Source organism: Sinohyriopsis cumingii, chromosome 8 (genome assembly GCF_028554795.1).
Source record: "Sinohyriopsis cumingii isolate HCF-2022 chromosome 8, ASM2855479v2, whole genome shotgun sequence".
Classification (NCBI taxonomy): domain Eukaryota; kingdom Metazoa; phylum Mollusca; class Bivalvia; order Unionida; family Unionidae; genus Sinohyriopsis; species Sinohyriopsis cumingii.
The window spans coordinates 21,260,245-21,284,214 of NC_142968.1; the positions used below are offsets into that span (position 1 = coordinate 21,260,245).

Below are 23,970 nucleotides of genomic sequence, written 5' to 3' on the forward strand. Positions count from 1 at the left end.
TCGGGCGTATTTTATCAGTAATGAAAGAAGTGTATACATTTTGAGGAAACATGCATTTGGGTCATTTTATCAATACATTAAAAACAAACAGAATGCCACGAAAATGTATCATCATCTTTATTCACACACACACATATATACACACACACGCACACACACATATATATATATAGACATACACATACATACATACATACATACATACATACATACATACATACATACATATTTGTGTGTTAACTATGAAAATGAACTAGAGACAAATGGTTCACTACAGCTTGCCTTTTATTAGGATTGCTTTTCACAACGGCGCCTCTAAATATATTTTGACTTAATTTATAGACACATGTGTATGCGTGTCATTTACTTGGCGAAACGGAATGGCGAAAATTACACCATCTTAAAACTTTACCTTCATTTGAGAGAAAAGGAACATAATGCAAAAACAATGTATAGTCATGTAATTACCACTTTATCAAGGTATGGTCAACATATTGTCCACGGTAAGGATTAGTAAATATATCTTCACACGGACCTCTTGACCTCTTATCATTACGGCCAACTAAGAGGGAGTGGAATTGGAAAGCATAGCTGATAATAAATCATTCTGCGGCCATATTGGTGAACTGGGTGAGAAAACAATGATCAAATCCTGCACTATTCTGATCTTATTGCTTCTGGTAATTCCGGAAGATGTCGCCTCGGAAACAAGTGAGTCTGAATCAGTCTAAAATATCTTTCATCCATACCAGCGTCTTAGCGTTATGAGACGCTTGCAAGAAATATACGTTGTGTCTGTTTCATTATTTGGGTCTTATTCTCTTACACGGAGTGGTCAGTATTCAGCGGGGGATATGTTGATGTAAATCTATTGGTCTGTATCAAATGGGGATGGTGGCGGTGTAAAAGGCTTAAGGAATGTTACTGTTTCAAATGTAAACATATATATATGTATATAAGAAAACGGCAATGGCAAATTATTGTATTATCAGCGTTGAAATATGTAATGAAAAGCATCTTCTTATGCACTGCATTAATTAATGAGTTAAAGGTATCTACGTAAAGATAATGACTATTTGACGAACTAAAATGCTGCTAAACCAGACAAATTACATCTTACAATAAGTAATTAAAAAAAAGAAGCACTTTATGTGGCCTGTTATAGATATGATATATATATATATATATATATATATATATATATATATATATATATATATATATATATATATATATATATAGAGAGAGAGAGAGAGAGAGAGAGAGATGGTTAGATGGATGGATAGACAGCTGTCTTGCTCCACTGTTTTTGAACAAACCGCCATCACGTGATACTCGCCAGTCAACCCGTTTATGCTGAAGATGGACCCTCATTAATTGCTTTAAATGATCACTCCTTGGCTCTCCACACTACATTGTGCTCTAGACTAAACGAACTGGGACTACATTCATCATTACCTAAATGTAAACAGAAGCGAAAAAAGAAACGTTGTTTCAAAGCTAGCCGGCGTAGAACAGGAAGAAGAATACCAGTTATCTCCCTTATTTCGGCACAACCATTTAAAAACAATTCGACCGTTAATTTAGATAACCTAATTCAAATCCCTATTAATTCGTCAACCTTTGTGACAACTATCCAAGAAATACCTCTGCGCATTGCATTATTCAATGCCCATTCAGTAGGACCACCGGAAAAGCGCACAGAAATAGTTAATTATATCAACGACCAAAATGTTAACATATTTTTCCTGACAGAAACATGGCTAAAAACATCAGGCGATGAGCCCAAGTGTGCAGATCTAACACCCACTGGTTACTCCATCAAGTCGTTCCCCCGTAATTCTCGCGGAGGTGGAATTGCTGTCATCACAAAGAACTCAATGATAAAACGTCTTAACTACACCACGACATTCAATTTCGACTACACATCGTATGAACTAGTCCAAACCACACACGCACTGGAGCAAAGGTCAGTCCATTTTTTTTCTGCCTATACCGCCCTCCTAGTAGAACAAACAAGCTGGCTGACTCTCTCTTTTTGGAGCAGTTTCCGAATCTCCTGGACTATGGAAATTCGATAGGTGGCAACCTGATTATTCTTGGAGATTTCAAATTTCACTTTGACTGTCCCGGAAACTCAAATTCACCAAAACTCATAGATTCCATTCATGTTTTCAACCTCGGACAGTCAGTTAACCAACCCACCTATAAACATGGTCACATTTTAGACTGGATTCTTCATAGACCTGATGATAACATTATACGGTCCTCCCTGGTATGTCATGACCTTGCATCAGATCACCTCTGCATTATATGCCATCTTGACGTATCAGTCCCTAACCCTCCACCTTTATCTGCTACTAAGAGAAACCTCCGTATGATAAATAGAACCAAACTAATGCAAGACATCCAAGCTAACCTAACAACTTGCTTACCTCCTACCGCAGAACAACTCGATAACTGTCTGCGTTCAATGCTTGACAAACATGCCCCAGCTACCAAGTGCAGAGTATCAATTCAAAAGTGTTCTCCATGGTATAGCAGTGTTAGGGACCAGCTTCGCACTGCTAAAAGAGACCGCCGTAAAGCTGAGAGGCTTTGGCTTTCCACCAGACTCACTATTCATAAGCAAATCTATGAAGTCGCTAAGAAGAATGTCACAAATATAGTCCATGCAGCGAAATCAGCCCACTACTCTTCTAAGATCATGGAAAGTTCCAGCTGCAAAGAGCTCTTCGAGATTACTAACAAGCTAATGTCAAGGAACAAATAAACACCACTTCCAACTACCTTCTCTCCAGCTGACCTTCCGGACATGTTTGCAAATTTCTTCCGTGACAAAGTACAAACTATTAGAGATAAGCTCGACAACACAATTTCAGCTGACTCGTCGTCATCATACAGTTGGGATACAGAATTTGAGCGGCAACCATTAGCAGTATTTGAACCTGTCTCTATGGATTTCGTACGTACAATCCTGATGAAGAGTGCACCAAAGTCATGTGAACTTGATCCAATTCAAACATCACTGCTGCTTGAGTGCTTAGATCCAGTATTGCCTTCACTAACTGATGTTATTAATACCTCTCTCTCATCCGGGGAATTTCCATCACTGTTCAAAACTGCCATTGTAAAGCCTCTGCTGAAGAAACCAACACTAGACCATAACGATTTAAAGAACTACCGCCCAGTTTCTAATCTCCCATTCATATCAAAAATCTTAGAAAAGGTTGTTCTATCCCAGCTTGTATCTCATCTGAATTCAAACAGTCTTTTTAGCAATGAACAATCTGCATATCGCCCTTGCCACAGTACTGAAACTAGTCTTCTAAAAGTAGTTAATGACATTCTCTTTGCGTTGGATAGCGGAAAGATTACAGTCCTCACCCTCCTTGATTTGTCTGCAGCATTTGACACAATAGACCATGATATATTACTTCACCGTCTCCAGCATGTATTTGGCATTCATGATACAGCCTTACTGTGGTTCAAGTCCTTCTTGGTCAACAGGACACAAATTGTATCTGCAAATGGAATACACTCCAGCCCAGTTGATCTATGTTGTGGTGTTCCACAGGGGTCTGTTCTTGGACCTGTTCTTTTCATTCTGTACACTCAGTCGCTCTCAAGTGTCATAGATCATCATCCAGTGTCTCACCAACTGTACGCTGATGACACTCTAATATACAGATCTAGCCACCCAACTGAAGTTGATGCTTCCATCCAAGGTGTAGAGAGGTGCATTTCTGATGTGAAATCATGGATGACATGTAACAAGCTGCAGATGAATGATGATAAAACTGAGGCCATTCTGATCACAACACAAAGACTTTCTCATTCACATCCTTTACCTCAAACAATAAATATCAGCAACGCCAACATTAAATTCACATAATCAGTACGAAACCTAAGTGTTACTCTGTGTTACTCTGGACAGTACTCTCACATTGCACCAACATGTCATGAACATATGCAAGGCTGCATAGCTTGAACTGAGACGCATCAGCTCAGTTCGCAAATATCTTTCAGTTGATGACACTAAAACACTTGTGTGTTCATTAGTACTTTCAAGACTGGACTATTGTAACTCAGTTCTGTCTGGTTCATCTCAATATCTACTCCAGAAAAGTCAAAAAGTTCAAAACACAGCTGATCGGATCATACTTAGAGTAACACGATCAGAGCACACCTCCCCACTGCTCTGTACCCTACACTGGCTATCCATTCGATCCAGAATCAAACACAAAATTTGTTCTCTGTGCTACGTTTCACTGTCCAACATACCTATCCGATCTCACCCATGTGTACACACCAGCAAGATACTTACGCTCCTCTTCTGACAATCGTATACTCATTATTCCAAGTATGAAAACAAAGTCATATGGACAGCGTTCTTTTGCATACCAGGGCCCAGCAACGTGGAATGAATTGCCCACTGAACTTAGACATAAAGACAAAGTGATCACATTCAAGAGTGCTCTCAAAACTCACTTATTTCGACTGCAAGAACAAACTTAAAGACCTAATAATGTTTCCTACCTTAAATATTCTCAGCATGTTTTTTTATTTTTTAATGTTTTTCTTATTTCATGGTGTTTGTTTTTGTAATAATATTATTATATGTCTTTTTTTAATATCTTATAGGTATTGTCTAATGTTGTAAAGCGCTTAGAGCTTCTAAGATTAGGCGCTATACGAAGCCCTCATTATTATTATTATTACTATTATATATATATATATATATATATATATATATATATATATATATATATATATATATATATATATAGAGAGAGAGAGAGAGAGAGAGAGAGAGAGAGAGAGAGAGAGAGAGAGAGATGGATGGATAGATAGATAGATAGATAGATGGATGGATGGATGGATAGATATATAGATAGATAGATAAACCATACAAATTACATTTTACATTAAGTAACAAAAAGCAACAAAAAGATGCACTTTATGTGGCCTGTTAAAGATATGACATGATATATATATATATATATATATATATATATATATATATATATATATATATATATAGTGTGTGTGTGTGAGAGAGAGATTGATGGATGGATGGATGGATGGATAGATAGATAGATAGATAGATGGATGGATGGATATATAGATAGATAGATAGATAAACCAGACAAATTACATTTTACATTAAGTAATAAAAAAACAAAAAGATGCACTTTGTGGCCTGATAAAGATATGATATATATATATATATATATATATATATATATATATATATATATATATATATATATATATATATATATATATAGTGAGAGAGATTGATAGATAGATAGGTACTTAGTAACCAAATTATTGCTAATGTTATCTGACATAATAAATACCCTACTACCACACACCTACCTTTTTAGTCGGTATTTTTAAGTATGCATTTTTTTTTTCTGTGTATTCTTTCTTTTTCAGGCTGCTCGACATATTATGGAGGCCATTGTGTTCACATGTATTATAACAAGTGCCTGTCGGGATATTCCTACACCCTGAATGGATGTGGAATAGAAGAAATGTGCTGTATTCCACCCAGACCTGTGCAGACAGTTCCTGTGGCTAATTCTAGTATTTGTCTACATTCATTTATATATCCATAGTACGATATATCATCTGCATTTATCTGTTCTCATGCATTTATATGCATGCGTGTATGTATGTATGTATGTATGTATGTATGTATGCATGCATGCATGCATGCATGCATGCATGTATGCATGCATGCATGCATGCATGCATGCATGCATGCATGTATGTATGTATGTATGTATGTATGTATGTATGTATGTATGTATGTATGTATGTATGTATGTATGTATGTGTGAATGGAAGCAGGCATTCAGTTAGGTAATAATACATACGTGGGTATCGAATTTATATAACAAATGCTTGAAAGCATTGTTACTCCTTACAAGAGTTCATATGAAGATCCTTGTCTAGTAGTTAGATCGTCCGCCTCGGATGCGGAAAGTCGTGGGTTCGAACCCTGTCCAAGTCATGCCAGAGACTTCTAGAACTGTTAATAGTAGCTGCCTCGCTTGGTGCTCAGCATTAAGAAGTTACTGTTAGGACTGGTCGGCCTGGTGTCAGGATAATGTGAATGGATGGAACATGATGGTACATGTCTGTGGCATGGTGCCCCAGTGTTAGACATCACTTTAAACTGCCGTACTGCAGACATCGTAGCGATATGATTAAAAAATTAATAAAGCTAAATTAAAAATTTAAAAACAAACACACATAGACACACACTTGTCTATTGCTATGAATCTTGGCCCTACTTTCATAGTAATCGGAACACTCTTGTCAGCTTAGCTTACATAGTTTTTCACTTCAAACGAATATGTTGAAAGTGCCATAATGAGAACAAATATTTCTTGACATGGTTGATACCTGAAAAATAGTTCACTTAACTTTCTGATATTTATAGTGCGAAAGATCGAACGATCTTGTTCCAAACATGGATTAGATATTCGTGAGCTAATGAGTTATTTGCCTAAAGTTAGCATTGTCATCTGAACCCCATTTCAGCCCAACGTAGTTCATCATCAGTTCAATATGGCTGCGAAACTTTTGTTGCGTTTGACGATGAATAAAACAGTTTCTGTACAACTCGACCAAAACACCGGAAGATATGTACTAAACTACGTGCAATGCGTACAAATATAAGTTCAAAATTTCTTTGAATAAATCTATTGTTGTACGAATATGTCCGATGTTATTCAATATTGTCGGGGTATATCAATACTATACTGCCACGTGACTGAATTTTATTCGTTTATCTTTACATAAATTGCAATATACTCTGGCTCTGCAAAGCGATCATGTAAAACTAGATGGTCCCCAGAAACACGTTAATCTTGCATTAGATGTTTATATACACTGGGTCCTCTGTTCATGTTCCAATGCTTTTGTTGTGGTGGTGGTGGTGGGGGGGGACGTTTTGAAACGACATGCAAGACAAGGGAATCCTAAAGTTCGTCTGTGCAATTTAGAAGTAGAAAAGAGTACTGATTGAGTTCTGATAGATGAATATAGTTGATGGTTGCCTTTTCCTCAGATCAATGCGGAATGAGCACACCGGTGTCCACTCACAGGATTGTCGGAGGTACGGTAGCGGCGCCTGGAGAAATTCCATGGCAAGTAAGACGGATAACATTTTCATGTGCTTAATATCACTGGTCAACAGTGAAATCATTACTGACTTGAAAAGGCCCTAATCTGTAGTATTTTGGTGTGCCGAACACGAATATAACCGTGAAAAATTTGTATTGGCTCTCGTTTTGAAGATATTCATATACCTCATTTTCTATGTTTCACTGTGTAAATTTCTCCAGTAGGACTGCAGCAACATCCGGAATAATGATGTAACATTGCATAATACCATCATGCTCACATCATCCACAGTTGATTGCATCATTTTCTGATGCAATGCAATACTAATGCCATGCGGCTGCTGAAGTAAGTTGACGTCAGCAGTGTACTATACATGTGTAGGCCTATTATACTAATGCCAGGCGGCTGCTGAAGCTGACGTAAGCAGTGTACTATATAAAGCCCAATCAGATAGGTTCAGCATTTAAAATATTTTAGACGTTGTGCGAGACAGTTCAAGCTACTGTTACATAAAACTTATTATTTTATCCATTTACGTACAATAAAGAACAGTAATGCCTCGAAAGTGTGTTAATACCGCGGACAATTTTTGCTATATTTGTGGGGAAGTGACATTTGCCAACCAGAAGAAAAGTATCAATTCTCAAGTGAAGAAGGCATATCATCTTTACTTCGGATGCAAGGTTGGTGACCAAGACAAGCCTTGGGCTCCGCATATATGCTGTGCTACATGTACAACACAGCTTTCACAGTGGTTGAATTGCAAAAGGTCATCAATGCCGTTTGCAGTCCCAATGGTGTGGAGAGAGCCAAGCAACCACCTAAATGACTGTTACTTCTGCTTGGTTCCTCCTCTTTCCGGCGGAATAACGAAGCGAAAGAAGTCGAGAATAGTCTACCCAAACATTCCGTCTGCATTGAGACCAGTTCCACATGGTGAGGGACTTCCTATTCCAGAACCTCCAGCAGAATATTCTCTTGATTCATCTGACGAAGACAAAGGTGAGTCGACCTGTTCTTCTCCTGGTCCATCAGCATGCAGTGATCCAGATTTTCACTGTGGTGCATCATCAACCCCACACAGAATAACACAGGAAGAACTAAATGACCTGATTCGTGATTTGGACTTATCAAAGAACAAGGCAGAATTGCTAGGATCAAGACTTCAACAATGGAATCTTCTAGAAGAAGATGTCACAATTACTGCATATCGAAAGCGCCACCAGCAATTGGAGCCTTTCTTCAGAAAGGAAAGTAATCTGATATTCTGTTCCGATATTGAGGGCCTCATGAATGCTTTAAAAATCACTCATGACCCACAAGAATGGAGACTATTTGTGGACTCTTCGAAACTGAGTCTCAAGGCTGTGCTTTTGCACAATGGAAACATTCTTCCATCTATTCCAGTAGCGTATGCTGTCCACATGAAAGAGACATACGATAACTTAAGGCAGCTACTGAATTCCATTGAGTATAACAAGTACAGCTGGCACCTCTGTGGTGATTTGAAGGTAGTTGCCCTTTTAATGGGACTGCAGCAAGGATATACAAAATACATGTGTTTCTTATGCGAGTGGGATAGCCGAGCAAGGGAAATGCACTACATGAGGAAGGAATGGACTCACAGGCAGAATGTAGCCATTGGAGAGAAGAATATCCAACACCCAGCTCTGGTTGAGGCTCAGAAAATCTTGCTACCACCCCTTCACATCAAACTAGGTTTGATGAAGAACTTCGTGAAAGCCATTGACCGGACTTTGCCAGCATTCCGATACCTGCATGAAAAATTCCCTCGACTCAGCGAAGCAAAGATTAAAGAGGGAGTTTTTGTGGGTCCTCAGATTCGAGAGCTTTTCAAAGATGACCGGTTCAACAACTTGCTGGAAGGTGACGCGAAACAAGCATGGAATGCTTTTCGCCTAGTTTCTACAAACTTCCTCGGAAATGTTAGGGCAGAAAACTATAAGGAACTAGTAGAAGACATGTTGATGAAGTATAAGAAACTTGGCTGCAATATGTCTCTAAAGATTCACTTCCTTCATTCCCATTTGGATTTCTTTCCTAGCAACTGTGGTATTGTTAGTGATGAACACGGCGAACGTTTTCATCAAGATATCGCAACAATGGAACAAAGATACCAGGGAAAATGGTCCACTACAATGCTGGCTGACTACTGCTGGACACTCCTCAGAGATGCTCCCGAACAGCTGTACAAGAGACAGGCGAAGAAATCTAAGATGTAGTCAATGACTTGATTTTTTATAGGTAGGCTATTACAGTTGACCTTTTACTATTGGAATGCATTTCGTTATGTAAACATTAATTTCTTGCAGATTACAAAAAAACTAGAGCCAATTTTGCAATTTGACTGTCATATTCGTGTTCAGCACATAAAAATTGATAAGAATTGACTAATTTTATTTCAGTAACATGACTTTTGTAAAAATTTGTTGTCCAGTGTATTCTATTCGACATAAAGTATTATTCGAGTGTTTCAGAATTCACCCGTGCCCCGGTACTTTAGATTCATTGTGTCCTCAATCGCAATCAAGTGAAAATGGGACAGTAATTTGGGAGTAAGGGCTGTTCATCAGTGTAATTCCTGCAGCAAATAAATCCTTTATTTCAACAATATATATATATATATATATATATATATATATATATATATATATATATATATATATATATATATATATATATATATATATATATATATATATATATATAACATTATCACACACACCCATTCCTTCATAGAGAAAAATAAACTCTTTAGAAAACTCTAATCTCTTGTGGTCTAAATTTGACAGAAAGAAAACAATGACAACAAAACTAAAATATTTTTCTCCAGCGAAATCGATTTTTTACACTGAAACAAATGGCGATTATGCTATAGCTCACGCAGAAGAAGAAGTTGTGAAATATACACAAATTATTTTCCTTTAGCGAAGAAAGAGGAACTAACTCATCGATATGTAATGTTAAATATCAAATATGTTTAAGACAGCCGATTAATTTTGGAACGAAACTATATATTCTTCTCCGTCTTGTTTTTCCTTTTCTTCTTCTTCTTTTTGTTGTTGTTATTATTATTATTATTATTATTATTATTATTTTATTATTTTATTATTATTATTATTATTATTATTATTTCAGGTGTCTCTGAGATCCGAAGGATTACATATTTGCGGAGGAATACTGATAGCCAATCAATGGGTACTTTCTGCTGCCCACTGCTTCCGAGGGTAACTATAGTACTTTCTTCGATTTCGTTACAGAAAAGAAACCTTTGTGCAGTTGTAGGATGTATATTGACTGTAGAAGAATATATCTTTATCGACGATAAAGTCAGCAGATGTTACGTAAAAATAGTGTAACTATAAAAGGAAACTTTCAATCATTAATTGTTAAACTATAAATTTGTAAATAATGCATAACCCGTTTGCTGGCCCTTGACTAGCCATGAAATTCGATAATCGTCAAATCTGGTTGTGCAGATTGCTGCGAGATGAATGAATATTCAAGTTATTCTTGGAGAAATGCTCTATAATGTTACTGAACTTTAAACGTTTCCTTAGAATCTTCCTTATTTTTCAATAACTTGCAAAGAAACCCTTTGGGGAAAGTATCGCAAGCTTTTTGTGCTTCCTATAATAAATCACACTCCAGCCCTTTCTTTTTTGTGTTGGGACATACAATGATTATTACTGTCAAACCAATTTTACCCGTAAAAGACTGCCATTCAAGAGTATGACCAGAGATGGAGAGTTTTATTTTAAAGTTCCACAGTCTGCAAGTTAATATAAATGATATCGAGCTTCTTTTTAGTGGAAACGAGCCGAGGGTAGGGTAAGTTACAAAGTTTTCGTAAGGATTTTATATAATCAAGCACACTGACCTATCTATGAACGACTCTGGAATGGAAGAAACTCACCACAAAATCATTTAGATCATTTTAATTCACCAGTGAGAGATTACGAGATTTTAATTCCTTCTTTTCTAGTTGAAAATGCATTTAAACTGGCCTGATGACAAAAAGTTTCTCACCGACCCGCTTTTAGGATGCAGAATCGCCCCCATTACAAATATACTCCGTTCCCCTGCAAAATGTTATCCTACCAGTAACAGCATTGGCTCATAAAGGTTATGGAAATTAAAACAAAAGAATATATCATTTTCACACAATGTTGCGAATTAAGAAGCCCAATTCCAACCAAATGTTTACTTTCCTTGTTTATGCGTTTTACTTCTGGCTGAAGTGTCAAATAGGTTGTCTTAGTTACATTAAAAAAAAACAACACAAAACAAACGCTCTTTCATTTTTAACTAGCACAAAGGTAGGGTTTTATTTATGACATGACGATACTGATTTTATTTTACCAAACCGCAGAATAGTGCAGCGAAATGAGTTTTGAATCTATTCGATTGCCTCGATCAAAACGCCATTCCATTGTATGATTCATGGCGTCATTTGTGACATGATCAAAATTCTGATATGGATATACTAACGTAAACAACAATGTTAGTTATTAGATAATTAGAGGATCTTGAATGGTTTATGATTTAGTACTTACTTTTTGAAAGGAGTTTATTAATTTTCCAGCGTTTGCTAGTCTTGGCGTGCAAAAGCTGGACATAATTCAACGAGTTTTATAAATTCAGTATTATCATTTACCATCTGAGATTCCGTTTGTCGCATAATTTTTATTTTAAGAAGATAAAGAGGCTATATATAAAGACGAATAAATGTTTTTGGTCATTTCATTTAATTCTGTCTCAGAAACTGGTAGGTATTCTTGCACGTGAAAAATACAGCCCCAGATGCAAGTTGAATGAATCTTGCACAATTCGATCACTAATAACATTGACAATGACTCCAACCAATAGAAGAGCGCGCAAAATAATTTTTTTCAAAACTGAACCTAGGATGAAGGTTTCTGTGTGATGTTACGTAGTTGACCCTGTCAGGTCAGCGGGAATTGTTGATACACCAGATTTCGATGAAACTGTCTACAACACTTCCCCTGATGGCATTCACCACAGGTAAATGATTGGATATGGCAGAAGAAATATCATTCCAGTTGTGGTATATTTATCTGAGGGGATGATTGCTGGAAGCAGATATAGGACTGAATCAGAAGGTGTTGTCGGTTTGCATTCATATGGGTATTTAGTGATTATCAGATTAAATATTATGATAATCTTTGCACTGTTTGATTTGGAAGAATGATGTTGTTGGATGACGTTTTGTCAGTTGAGGGACCAGCATATGTCGACATTCTTTTCACCAGAGTTGTGAAATTTTCAGCAAACTGGTCTAGGGGCTGGGATTCAAGATTATACTGACTGGTAATAGCATTATTATGGGACTGTCTGCATTACATTGGATTGCAATGCGGTCCTCTTCATAGACTCAGTGGACAGTGTGATTGATTTTCTCGGTTGTTACCCATTTTTGGTTTAAGTGAACATCAAACGTGCATCTCCATGTTATTGTTTTTGTTCGGCATTCAGAGACTTCTGTGAAGGGTAAATTTTCCATATTCCAACAGACATAAGCACCATTCCGCATCTTTGTGATTGTCGTATGCTTTTTCCCCAATGCCCATTAGGTTGCCAATTGGAAAGACTGTCGCCATATTGTTAATTGTAAAACTACAACGAATTTACTCTAGAAGGTGGAGCAAGGGAATTGTTAAGGTGGCAGCCAATCAATACAGATAAAACTGTGCTACGATTTCATGGGGCTTGTTAGTACTAATCATATTTAATATAATGTGCTATGTGAATGTGTTGATTTAAAAAAAAAATAAACCACAAAAAACAATGTATGTAAAGTTTACCAACTATGTGGTAAATCATATTCAACTCACATAAGCTGTTGTGGCTTTTCTTTTGTCCTGCAGTGTTTATACCTTTTGCTTTTAAGGGCTGCCAAACTACAGCAGACAAGTCACATTATCTTCTGTATCCACATATACAATTTAAAATAATAAAAGCTTGTTCAATTCTATAATCAATCTCATCTGCAGAAACAGGAACCCATTTGCATGGACGGTGGTCTTAGGAGAAAGTGACCGAGCCGTGCTTGAATTTCACGAAAAACTCGTGCAAGCCGAAACTCTGTTTTTGCACAGCAACTTCGAAGCCAATTCGTACACAAACGACATCGCAATGATAAAGCTGAAGGAGAGCGTGCCTACAGACCAGTACGTACGTCCTGTATGTATCCCCGACAAGGCCGATAACTTCGAGGGAATGATGTGCACTATATCCGGCTGGGGAGCCGCTTTCTCGGGTAAATTACACGATGCATACGATTTAGTGGTTTGAATGAGAGTTAGCAGTGGAACAACAGTAGTATAGTTTTTTTTTGTTTTGTTTTTTTAAAATTAGGATTTTACGTTCGCATCCACTAACTTGACTGTTATGACCCGCCTGCATGTGGCATTTCATGTACTCCCCTTATTTATTTTTTTTTACTCGGCATACAATCTCATGAAGTCATGTTTACACTTGTTTTCTTACAGTTTACGCTTATTATGCAGCACAAACTACAGAGAAAATCCGGACTGTATTTTCTAAGTAATGATGTCTGAAAGTTTTAGCTGATTGTGTATTCAAATTTGATACATTTTATGAATGTCGTGTTTGACTCATCGTTGCAGGGGTGATATATTGCAAGACTGTTTTATCACCCGTGGCAAACTGTACAAAGATTTCTTCGTTTCTCACGAGTATGCGTAAGCCTACTTAACCAATCACTGAGAGGGCTAGTAAACAGTTTTCCTTCTAGGTGTAGTTACTTATGGACAGATAATGTTGTCTGTTTCATGAATGTGTACGAGATTATTACATTGTTTTTGTCTTGTTTGTTTTGTAATGTTGTTTTATCATGTTTTGGGGGGTTGGGGCGTGTTGTTTTTTTTATGGCTCGTTTTTGTTTATGCGTACTCATGAAAAACGAGAAAATCTCAACACTGTCAGTCACTGGTGATAAAGCAGCATATTAGATTATCGACTGAAGCTTGCGACAGTGGGGTTTGACGCTTGATTGGAAGTATTATTAGGGTTTAATCTTCCTAATAAAGAAATTAATTGCTGCTTTTATAGGGTGGTTCGGTTTGGTTCGATTTTATGGGGTTCAACGCTTTTTTCAGCACATGATAGACTATACCGTATATTTGGTGGAGGCAGAATCCGGGATGACCCCAGTAAGAACCACCTCTCACCTGTACCAAGTGGCAAGCTTTCTCATATACCTACGTTGGCCACGCCGAGACTGAAACCCACACAGACCGAGTTGAGATGTGACTGATCTATAAAGGTGAGAGCCTCAGATCACTCGGCCACTCGCTGCACCCACTTATATCACGCACATCAGAGCTCGGCCACTCGCTGCACCCACTTATATCACGCACATCAGAGCTCGGCGACTTGCTGCACCCACTTATATCACGCACATCAGAGCTCGGCCAATCGTTGCACCCACTTATATCACGCACATCAGAGCTCGGCCACCCGCTGTACCCACTTATATCACGTACATCTGAGCTCAGCCACTTGCTGCTCCCACTTATATTACGCACATCAGAGCTCGACCACTCGCTGCACCCACTTATATCACGCACATCAGAGGTATATCCAGCAATATATTTTGGTGGGACCCGGGACGCATGAATATTTCAATGGAATTTTATACCACCAGATGACATGGATACATATGCTCTTGTTGTGCCGAAACGTTATAAATCAGGATGAATATCAAGACTGCTTCTGAATGAATGCTTTCTTCCCAAACCATATTTGTCTGTGCTACCTCCGTAAAAATTGGTGTTATAGAAGCATATCTTTCACGCGCTATGGCCATTAAGCAATCCGAATAATTTCTTTTGATTATAAAACATATGGCACTCCGTCTCATGTGCCATAAATTATTGGTAAAATATATTAAAATAATTCTCATTCATAAAATTATCTGCAAATAGATTGATGTATTGTCTTTGCCTGGTTCAATATATATATTTTTTAATTCTAAATAACATCAGTTAAGCTACATTAATCGAATATAACATCACCAAGGATGTTCATAAAATATCATGATTAAGGAAAGTTCCTTCTTCTGACTTCTGTTACATTACAATGTTCGCATGTCTAAGCTGATTATATTATGTTGTGGACGAGACGGTTAGTATGTTCAGTACAGATGGATACTTTGCTTGAATTTGTATTAAACAACTTAACTTTTGGGCCTAATTGACTGAAAGTTGCCCCCTTCCACCCCACCCCTCTACGTTTACGTCCGAACTAGATTGGCCCCTTCAAGCACATTGCAGCATTCGTCCTGCCATTCTGAATAGAATTTGTCATGCACATCGGTCTGTACGTAAATGTTTAGGTGGCATTGTACCTAGATTTTTTTAATTATCTGGGCGTTTGTTTTGGAGAGGTGAAAGGTTGAGACAGGGCTGACGCGATGGCTAGCCGTGGGGGGGGGGGGGGTACCGTTTCAGAAATAAGTTTTAATCTCCTCGCAAACTAAATGTTCAGTGAAAATTGAGACTGTTTTCTGGTATAGGTTTGCTCGCTATTTGAATAATTCTTTCTGAAATTAAGAAAAGTAATTCTATTAAAATTTATTGAAATCTTTGCAGGAGGAAGTGGAACCCATAATCTGTATAAAGCGAATGTCCCGTTGCTGAAGAACGATGTCTGCACGTATCTGATGGACAGACCAATACCAGATACAGAGGTTTGTGCGGGATTTAAACAAGGTGGAGTTGACACCTGCCAGGTAGTTAACAATATTCACAAATTCAAGTCTGGAATAAACAATTTCTTCTTTTTTGAGCCTGGAACTTGCAAATTAAAGCTCCTTTTTAAATAAAATATGAGAGTATGCTGCAGATTGAAAATTTATATTTATTCAAATATGAGTAGTTGCCTAATATAGACAGAACATTTTACGAACATTTAGTAAATTTAATCGTACTTCAGAAGGTTGTTAAGCGTTATGAATACAAAACCAATATGAATTTCACAAACAGAATGTAAGTATAGACTTAAGCTTAAATATGAAAACAAATGATCTAATTGGCTTAAAGTTATTTTTGATTGAAAATCTACCAATGCGATGTCTTAAGTCTTAACCTTAAGACTTAAGTTGATCAGTTTGAGTCCTGGGGTCAGCAGCATAATATAGGTAGGGATTTGAACTTAAGTCAAAAATTAAGTTCCCTTCTATAGGACATACCGAGGCAGCCGACATGAGTTTGCCTGGGTTGGTATAGAAACCCTGGACCCTTTGATTGCGTGTCCGAAGCTCTACTAATTTAGCTACCGCATCGGACGTAAATGTACATGTAAATATATTGACTTAGGTAGACGTCCGCTCCGGTGGCCTAATGGTTAGAGCGTTCGCCTCGGATGCAGGAGGTCGCGGGTTCGAACCCCGGCGAGTCGTACCAAAGACTTACAAAAATGGTACTAACAGCTGCCTCGCTTGGCGCTCAGCATTAAGAGGTCAGTGTTAGGACTGGTCGGCCTGGGTGGGACATCATGCTACATGTCTGCGGCATAATGCCCCAGTGCTAGACATCACTATAAACTGTCACACTGCAGACATCGTAGCGATATGACTGAAAAATTGTTAAAGCTACGTTAAAAGTCTAAATCACACACACACACACACTTAGGTAGACGACACCTCAAATCATTTACACCGCGTAATCACTTATATTGAGATATACTGAAGATTGTTCAGTAGGAATAAACCAGAGTAGAAATAAAGGAAGAAAGGGTTATCGAGATTGTTCATATCAGTTCTTTAAAAGTTAAATGTCACCGTGCTTGGAATAAAAGACAATAACTTCGTGTGCTGAAACGTAAACAACAGTATTCTGAACGTAATGAGGATACAAAGTCTCATATGAGAACATATTCATTATTTCGCCTGGCACACGTGGTCCCATGACCCACTTTAGGACATCAGTCATCTATTTCTTTTGTAGCATAAAGTGCGCATTAATCTGAAAGCAATGCTCGCTTTATACCATTTTACATCATGTCGTAAAATTATGTGCTTATCTTAAGATTGCGTTAAGGATACCGACCGCAATATTCACAAAATTCCACTACTTAACACGTTCGTCTGATTAAGGTTGACTCTTTGTGATGAACACCGCCCAATATTGGAACATTTTACATCTTTTAGGAACAAAACAAAATTAAGTAGTTGTCTAGCTGATGGCTTTATAGTATTTTCACGTCAGAATTAATTCGCTTCCTTTTAAATCTAGCTTGTGAAATAACAACCGTTTTCCAGTATAGGTGAAAGTCTGTATTTGTGCCCTTTTCCTGTTTTGACAAACCTATTTTACCACAACATATGCATATCTGAATTTGCATTTCGCATCACAAAATTTGAAGAAAATCTGTAAACTTGTTTACTTTTCATCTCTAACATTTGATAAACATTTTTGCTTTTACAACCGGACATTCATTCTGATGACATCCGGGGCTAAATATCCGTAACATCTGTTACATACTGAATGCTTACACATAAGCATTCCTGAATTCAGCTTTAATAACACATGATTCAATTGTTTAAAGAAATGGGAATTTAAATTTTATTTAGAAAATTTCACCCCTTTGCAAATTACGCAACATTAGTTTGGAACATTAATAGAGATAATATTTCATTGTACATGTGAGTAGTTACTTCTGACAACTTCTGTAAGGTTAATTAAAGCATTCTGATAAGTTAATGATTTCGTCTATGAGTAATTCTTCTATCAACTATTTTAGGTTAAATATAGCATTATGCCCCTTTACGGCATGTCGTAGCACATGCCTCTACCATAAGTACAATGCATTAAAGGTTTTAAGTCCACAGCTAAACTTAAAGACATGTTGGTAATATTGGGGCCAGGATTGCAAGAGTTATGACGTGTATCAGCTAAACCAAATCTATCTTTTGTCCCCTGATTAGCCATTAAATTTAGTCTGATTGTTAAAATTTCGGATGATTGTGAACTAGCTTAACATTTAAGTTATTGTTGAACATACTCAAAGCCTTCCACATCAATTAGAGCGTCAAACTCTTAAACCAAAAGTCGCGGATTCGATACCCGCCCAAAGGAGTCCCAATCGGCTTAACGATCTGTTCTTTGGAAAGGCATCTAACCCTCATTTTATACAAAAAAGAAAAATATGGCTAGTAATGTGTGCCATGAAAAATCAAGCATCCAACTAAATTAGACTTATTCCTGAAGATTATTTCGTAATTTGTGAATATATTGTTCAATTGTTTTGCTAGACGCTGCAATAGCTGATAAATGATAACTTTGAGGAAATGCCAAACAGTTTAACTGACGCTCGGAGTTTTGCGCATAAGAACCGCAAAAAGTATGATTGTTATAATTTTTCATTACTCCGAGGATACATATCTATGAGTTCGAACTTTTCGACAATCTCACACTGCCTTGATCAGCGACTACTGTTGATCACGTGACTTATAATGTTCACGTGATACAAGGAGACAGGTGTAGGTGGGTCGTAATTCAGTCTCCTCCTCCCTGTTTAGTGTTGGCCTCCGCCGTCGTACCTTCACCTTCCTTTTCCATGTATTGTCCTCAGGTGTGATGACCTTGGTCTGATTGGGAAACGGAGGAGGCGCTTAAATTACCACGCATCTAAACCAGTCTCCTCGTAACTCTTGACTAATATATGTCGCGTGATCAAAAGTAGACAGTAGACAGTATGATACTGCCGAAATTTCCGAACTCTAGGATATTAGTGCTCTGAGTAACGGGACATTTTAATAATCACGAATTATCAAGAAAAAGGAAGCAACCTTTTCAGTATGGATAGAGTAATATATATATATATATATATATATATATATATATATATATATATATATATATATATATATATATATATATATATATATATATATATATATATATATATATATATATCATACAAATCATATGGCGAATAGCAATCCTAGATCTGGCAAGGGATCACGTGTGTCATGGATTGATTAAGATAAATGCAAAACTAGTATCTAATTAGGGTGAGCGCTTTCGACTCTTTAATGAGTCTTTTTTCAAAGACAAATACAAAACATAGACAAGACAAACAAATCGAACATAAAAACGGTTATGTTTGCAAAACTTTACATGGATGTTTTTACAGGAAATAAACCTTTAACTTTTTGTGTTTCAACTAGTTTATTTCAACTTGTTGCTGATACTTTAAAATATTTGTATTGACCTAGAAATCAATGAGCCCTAAAGACAATCTGTTATTTTATGTAAATTTATGTAAGCGTAAATTATATCCCGGATATTTCATTGTTATAGTAGTCATTATAGGCTATTAAGCAAATTTAGAGAGTTATTTAAACGAAAATGTCTCGGTTTAGATATGAACCAAAGTGCAAAACACTCCAACTAACATAGTCAAATCTACACACTGTTCCCCCTCCCCCTTCTTGTCAACAGTTGATATATCTGAATATGTGTTTAATATCCTGCTGAAAGTCACTCTGTGGTTGATAAAAGTTTGCTTGTTATCCACAAATAGAACCATATGATTGCTCTTATAGTAAAGCTAATTGCACTTGCATAGGTGGAGTCACGAATTTGCGAGATTCGCCGACAACTGTGACCTACTTCCGGTGCTCGTAAGACCGCAGCTAACTAGATATCGCCATCTTTGAAAACCTACAAGCTGGAGCTTTCTACTAATAAAAAGGTTCAAATGGAAGTTTCGAAACTAGCTTTTATGGGGATGATGTTAGTTTTATGCTATATGTATGTGGCATGAAGCCCCAGTGCTAGTGCTAGACATCACTATAAACTCACAGTGCCGACATCGTAGCGACATGACCTTAAAATTGTTAAAGCTACGTTAAAAATCCAAATCACACCAAACATTTATGCCAATGGCGTCACTGACTAACTAATCAGGGTATAACAGTAATCATTCTAGCTACTTAGCTATACTGTTACTTTGCCAATTTAGGCCTGTACCAGCCAATATCCAATCTGAAATTTCACAGAAAGGTCACTAGCTGTTCCAGTGGCGTGCATGTACTGATAGTTACATTGAATCAGCAAATGGACACGATCTAATTGACTGCTAAGAATCTGATGGCACAAGCTAGTTCTGCACAAATGCGAATATTAATGTCAATAATAGATGGATTAATCTAGAAATGCAAGATACACGAGTTTTGACTGCTCTTATCCATGCAGCTGTATTGAACAATTTTCAGTGCAGGCGAAACGTTGTTAAACATAAATATTACTAGTATGAACCAACGTAAAGTTGCTTGAGTGCTTAGATCCAGTATTGTCTTCACTAACTGATGTTATTAATACCTCTCTCTCATCCGGGGAATTCCCATCATTTTTCAAAACTGCCATTGTAAAGCCTCTGCTGAAGAAACCAACACTAGGCCTTAACGATTTAAAGAACTACCGCCCAGATTATAATCTCCCATTCATATCAAAAATCTTAGAAAAGGTTGTTCTATCCCAGCTTGTAGCTCATCTGAATTCAAACAGTCTTTTTAGCAATGTACAGTTTGCATATCGCCCTTGCCACAGTACTGAAACTACTCTTCTAAAAGTAGTTAATGACATTCTCTCTGCTTTGGATAGCGAAAAGATTACAGTCCTCACCCTCCTTGATTTGTCTGCAGCATTTGACACGATAGACCATGATATATTACTTCACCGTCTCCAGCATGTATTTGGCATTCATGATACAGCCTTACTGTGGTTCAAATCCTACTTGGTCAACAGGACACAAATTGTGTCTGCAAATGGAATTCACTCAAACCCAGTTGCTCTATGTTGTGGTGTTCCACAGGGGTCTGTTCTTGGACCTGTTCTCTTCATTCTGTACACTCAGTTGCACTCAAGTGTCATAGATCATCATCCAGTGTCTCACCAATTGTACGCTGATGACACCCAAATATACAAATCTAGCCACCCAACTGAAGTTGATGCTTCCATCCAAGGTGCAGAGAGGTGCATTTCTGATGTGAAATCATGGATGACATGTAACAAGCAGCAGATGAATGATGATAAAACTGAGGCCATTCTGATCACAACACAAAGACTTTCTCATTCACATCCTTTACCTCAAACAATAAATATAAACAATACCAACATTAAATTCACACAATCAGTACGAAACCTAGGTGTTACTCTGGACAGTACTCTCACATTGCACCAACATGTCATGAACATATGCAAGGCTGCATATCTTGAGCTGAGACGCATCAGCTCCATTCGCAAATATCTTTTAGTTGATACCACTAAAACACTTGTGTGTTCATTAGTACTTTTAAGACTGAACTATTGTAACTCAATTCTGTCTGGTTCATCTCAATATCTACTCCAGAAACTTCAAAAAGTTTAAAACACAGCTGCTCGGATCATACTTACCACGATCAGAGCACACCTCCCCGCTGCTCTTTACCCTACACTGGCTATCCATTCGATCCAGAATCAGATACAAAATTTGTTCTCTGTGCTACATTTCACTGACGGACTCCAGTACAACATACCTATCCAACCTCACCCATGTGTATACACCAGCAAGATGCTTACGCTCCTCTTCTGACAATCGTATACTCATTATTCCCACTATGAAAACAAAGTCATATGGACAGCGTTCTTTTGCATACCAGGGCCCAGCAACGTGGAATGAATAGCCCACTGAACTTAGACACAAGGACACAGTGATCCCATTCAAGAGTGCTCTCAAAACTCACTTATTTCGACTGCAAGAACAAACTTAAAGACCTAATAATGTTTCCTACCTTAAATATTCTCAGCATGTTTTTTAATGTTTTCTAATTTAATGGTGTTTGTTTTTGTAATCATATCATTATATATGGTTTTTATCTTATAGGTGTTGTCTAATGTTGTAAAGCGCTTAACAAAGTCCTCATTATTATTATTATTATTATTATTATTATGTTGAAGAAAAAAAGAGATTCTTAAATAAAGACCATATTAATGAATACAGTATCAATTAATGTTTGTTTTCATTTGTTTTAACTGAACCTTTGTTTTCTGTCCTAAACAAAATCATTTTTAGGAAAATAAATGCCGGTCAGGATAGATGCGTTTGGCCAGATCACTAAAACACAGCTCTAGAACTATTAACTGCTGTTCTGTTATATCATTTCAGAATAAGATATAAATGAGGAAGAAAGCATATATTTTGCACTATCATGAGCAGGTATATCAAGCTGTTGCACTTGAAAGACATCACGGTTTCTCATCTAGCAGATAATGAGAATCATGCAAAATTGAGACTTGTTATTCGAAAGTTTGCATCCACAAAATAATTTAAGAGAGTAACGAACGATGATAATAAGGCACAGGGTAATTCCGCAATTTACTTGCTAAAATGGACTTTCCCAGAAGCCTACCCGTAGTCTACCCTCAGTTTCTTTAATTCTAATTCCCTCGTTTGAACGAACGTTCTCAATGCATCTCTGGTCAATTTCAATAGCTCTAACTGTTGTTTTAAGACTGTACATTTGTAGGAAATATTTCCCACATAGCGTGTTTTGACATTTACAACAACGTTGAAATTATTTGCATCAAAGCAAATCATAACTACGAAACAGATGATTTTGCACTATCATGAGCAGGTATATCAAGTTGCTGCACTCGAAAGACATCACGGTTTCTCATCTAGCAGATACTGAGAATCATGCAAAATTGAGACTTGTTATTCGAAAGTTTGCATCTACAAAATAATTTAAGATAGTAATATATATATATATATATATATATATATATATATATATATATATATATATATATATATATATATATATATATATGTATGTATGTATGTATGTATGTATGTATATAACAGTCAAAGGGCATGTACAAAAGCAAAATATTGGCAGCATCTGAAGCCTGTCAGATAAAATTCTATTTTGTCAGAACTTGGGCATGAGTTATAGTCACACCAGGAATCACGTTTATGTCATTTTATGCATAATATAGCAGCTTGAAGATGCTTAGATGATAATGGTTTGAAAGTGTTGAGTTCCTTTCAGGGTGATTCAGGCGGACCTCTGGTATGTTTCAAAGATGGTGTTTGGAAAGTAACGGGAATCGTCTCGTGGGGTTACACATGCGCAGACGCTTACCAGCCTGGAGTCTATACTCGAGTAACGAAGTACGTAGACTGGATTCAGAGTGTTCTGACTGCATACTCTGGCGACGGTCAAATAGTTGGCAAGAGAAGATTCCTGGAGGGCGGAGTTTACCGTGTCTGAATATAATTATCCTTAAGATGTTTACATACAAATCTTTTGAAATAAAGACCATACGCTTCTCACAAATTAACAATGTTTTCATTACTAAAATTAAAAACTGAATGAGATGCAATATGTAGATCTGTTTATATTGGAAGATATAACAATCAAGGGGCATGTACAAAAGCAAAATATTGGCAGCCTCTGAAGGCTGTCAGATAAATTTCTGTTTTGCAAGAACTTACCAAAATATTCCGCATTTACAACAAGAAAACAAAACATGATGTATCACAAATATTCCTCAATAGATAAGTACTCTGTGCTATTTCTTCTCACAGGGGATAAAATATGTTCCAAAATTAAAGCCTTTTGCGATTGGTTGATCCGAAATTTAAAACTGCAAAGTTTTGTGATCACCAGTTCAAATATAATTTTATCGACAACTACCTTTTGAATGAAGAAGAAGAGGACAGAAAATGACGCGAATAGTGATCAAAGTAACTGCTTCCGCAGTGCTTTAATCT

General features: G+C 37.0%; 1 protein-coding gene across 1 annotated transcript; it reads left to right on the forward strand.

Moving 5' to 3' along the window:
- The first annotated feature begins 422 nt into the window (after positions 1 to 422).
- LOC149793114 (trypsin-like) lies at positions 423 to 23,533 on the forward strand. The gene is made up of 7 exons (XM_089966295.1): positions 423 to 711; positions 5,443 to 5,592; positions 7,085 to 7,167; positions 10,300 to 10,388; positions 13,176 to 13,441; positions 15,798 to 15,937; positions 23,246 to 23,533. Exons 1-7 carry the CDS (start codon positions 642 to 644, stop codon positions 23,465 to 23,467), a joined length of 1,020 nt encoding a protein of 339 aa, XP_089822421.1. The 5' UTR covers positions 423 to 641; the 3' UTR covers positions 23,468 to 23,533.
- Positions 23,534 to 23,970: the final 437 nt, after the last annotated feature.

Excerpts from the sequence above, each read along its gene's own strand:
- LOC149793114 (XM_089966295.1), top strand. The coding sequence starts at position 642 with ATGATCAAATCCTGCACTATTCTGATCTTATTGCTTCTGGTAATTCCG. Across the intron at positions 5,593-7,084 it reads AGTTCCTGTGGCTAATTCTA|ATCAATGCGGAATGAGCACA; the intron begins GTATTTGTCTAC and ends CCTTTTCCTCAG. Across the intron at positions 10,389-13,175 it reads GCTGCCCACTGCTTCCGAGG|AAACAGGAACCCATTTGCAT; the intron begins GTAACTATAGTA and ends TCTCATCTGCAG.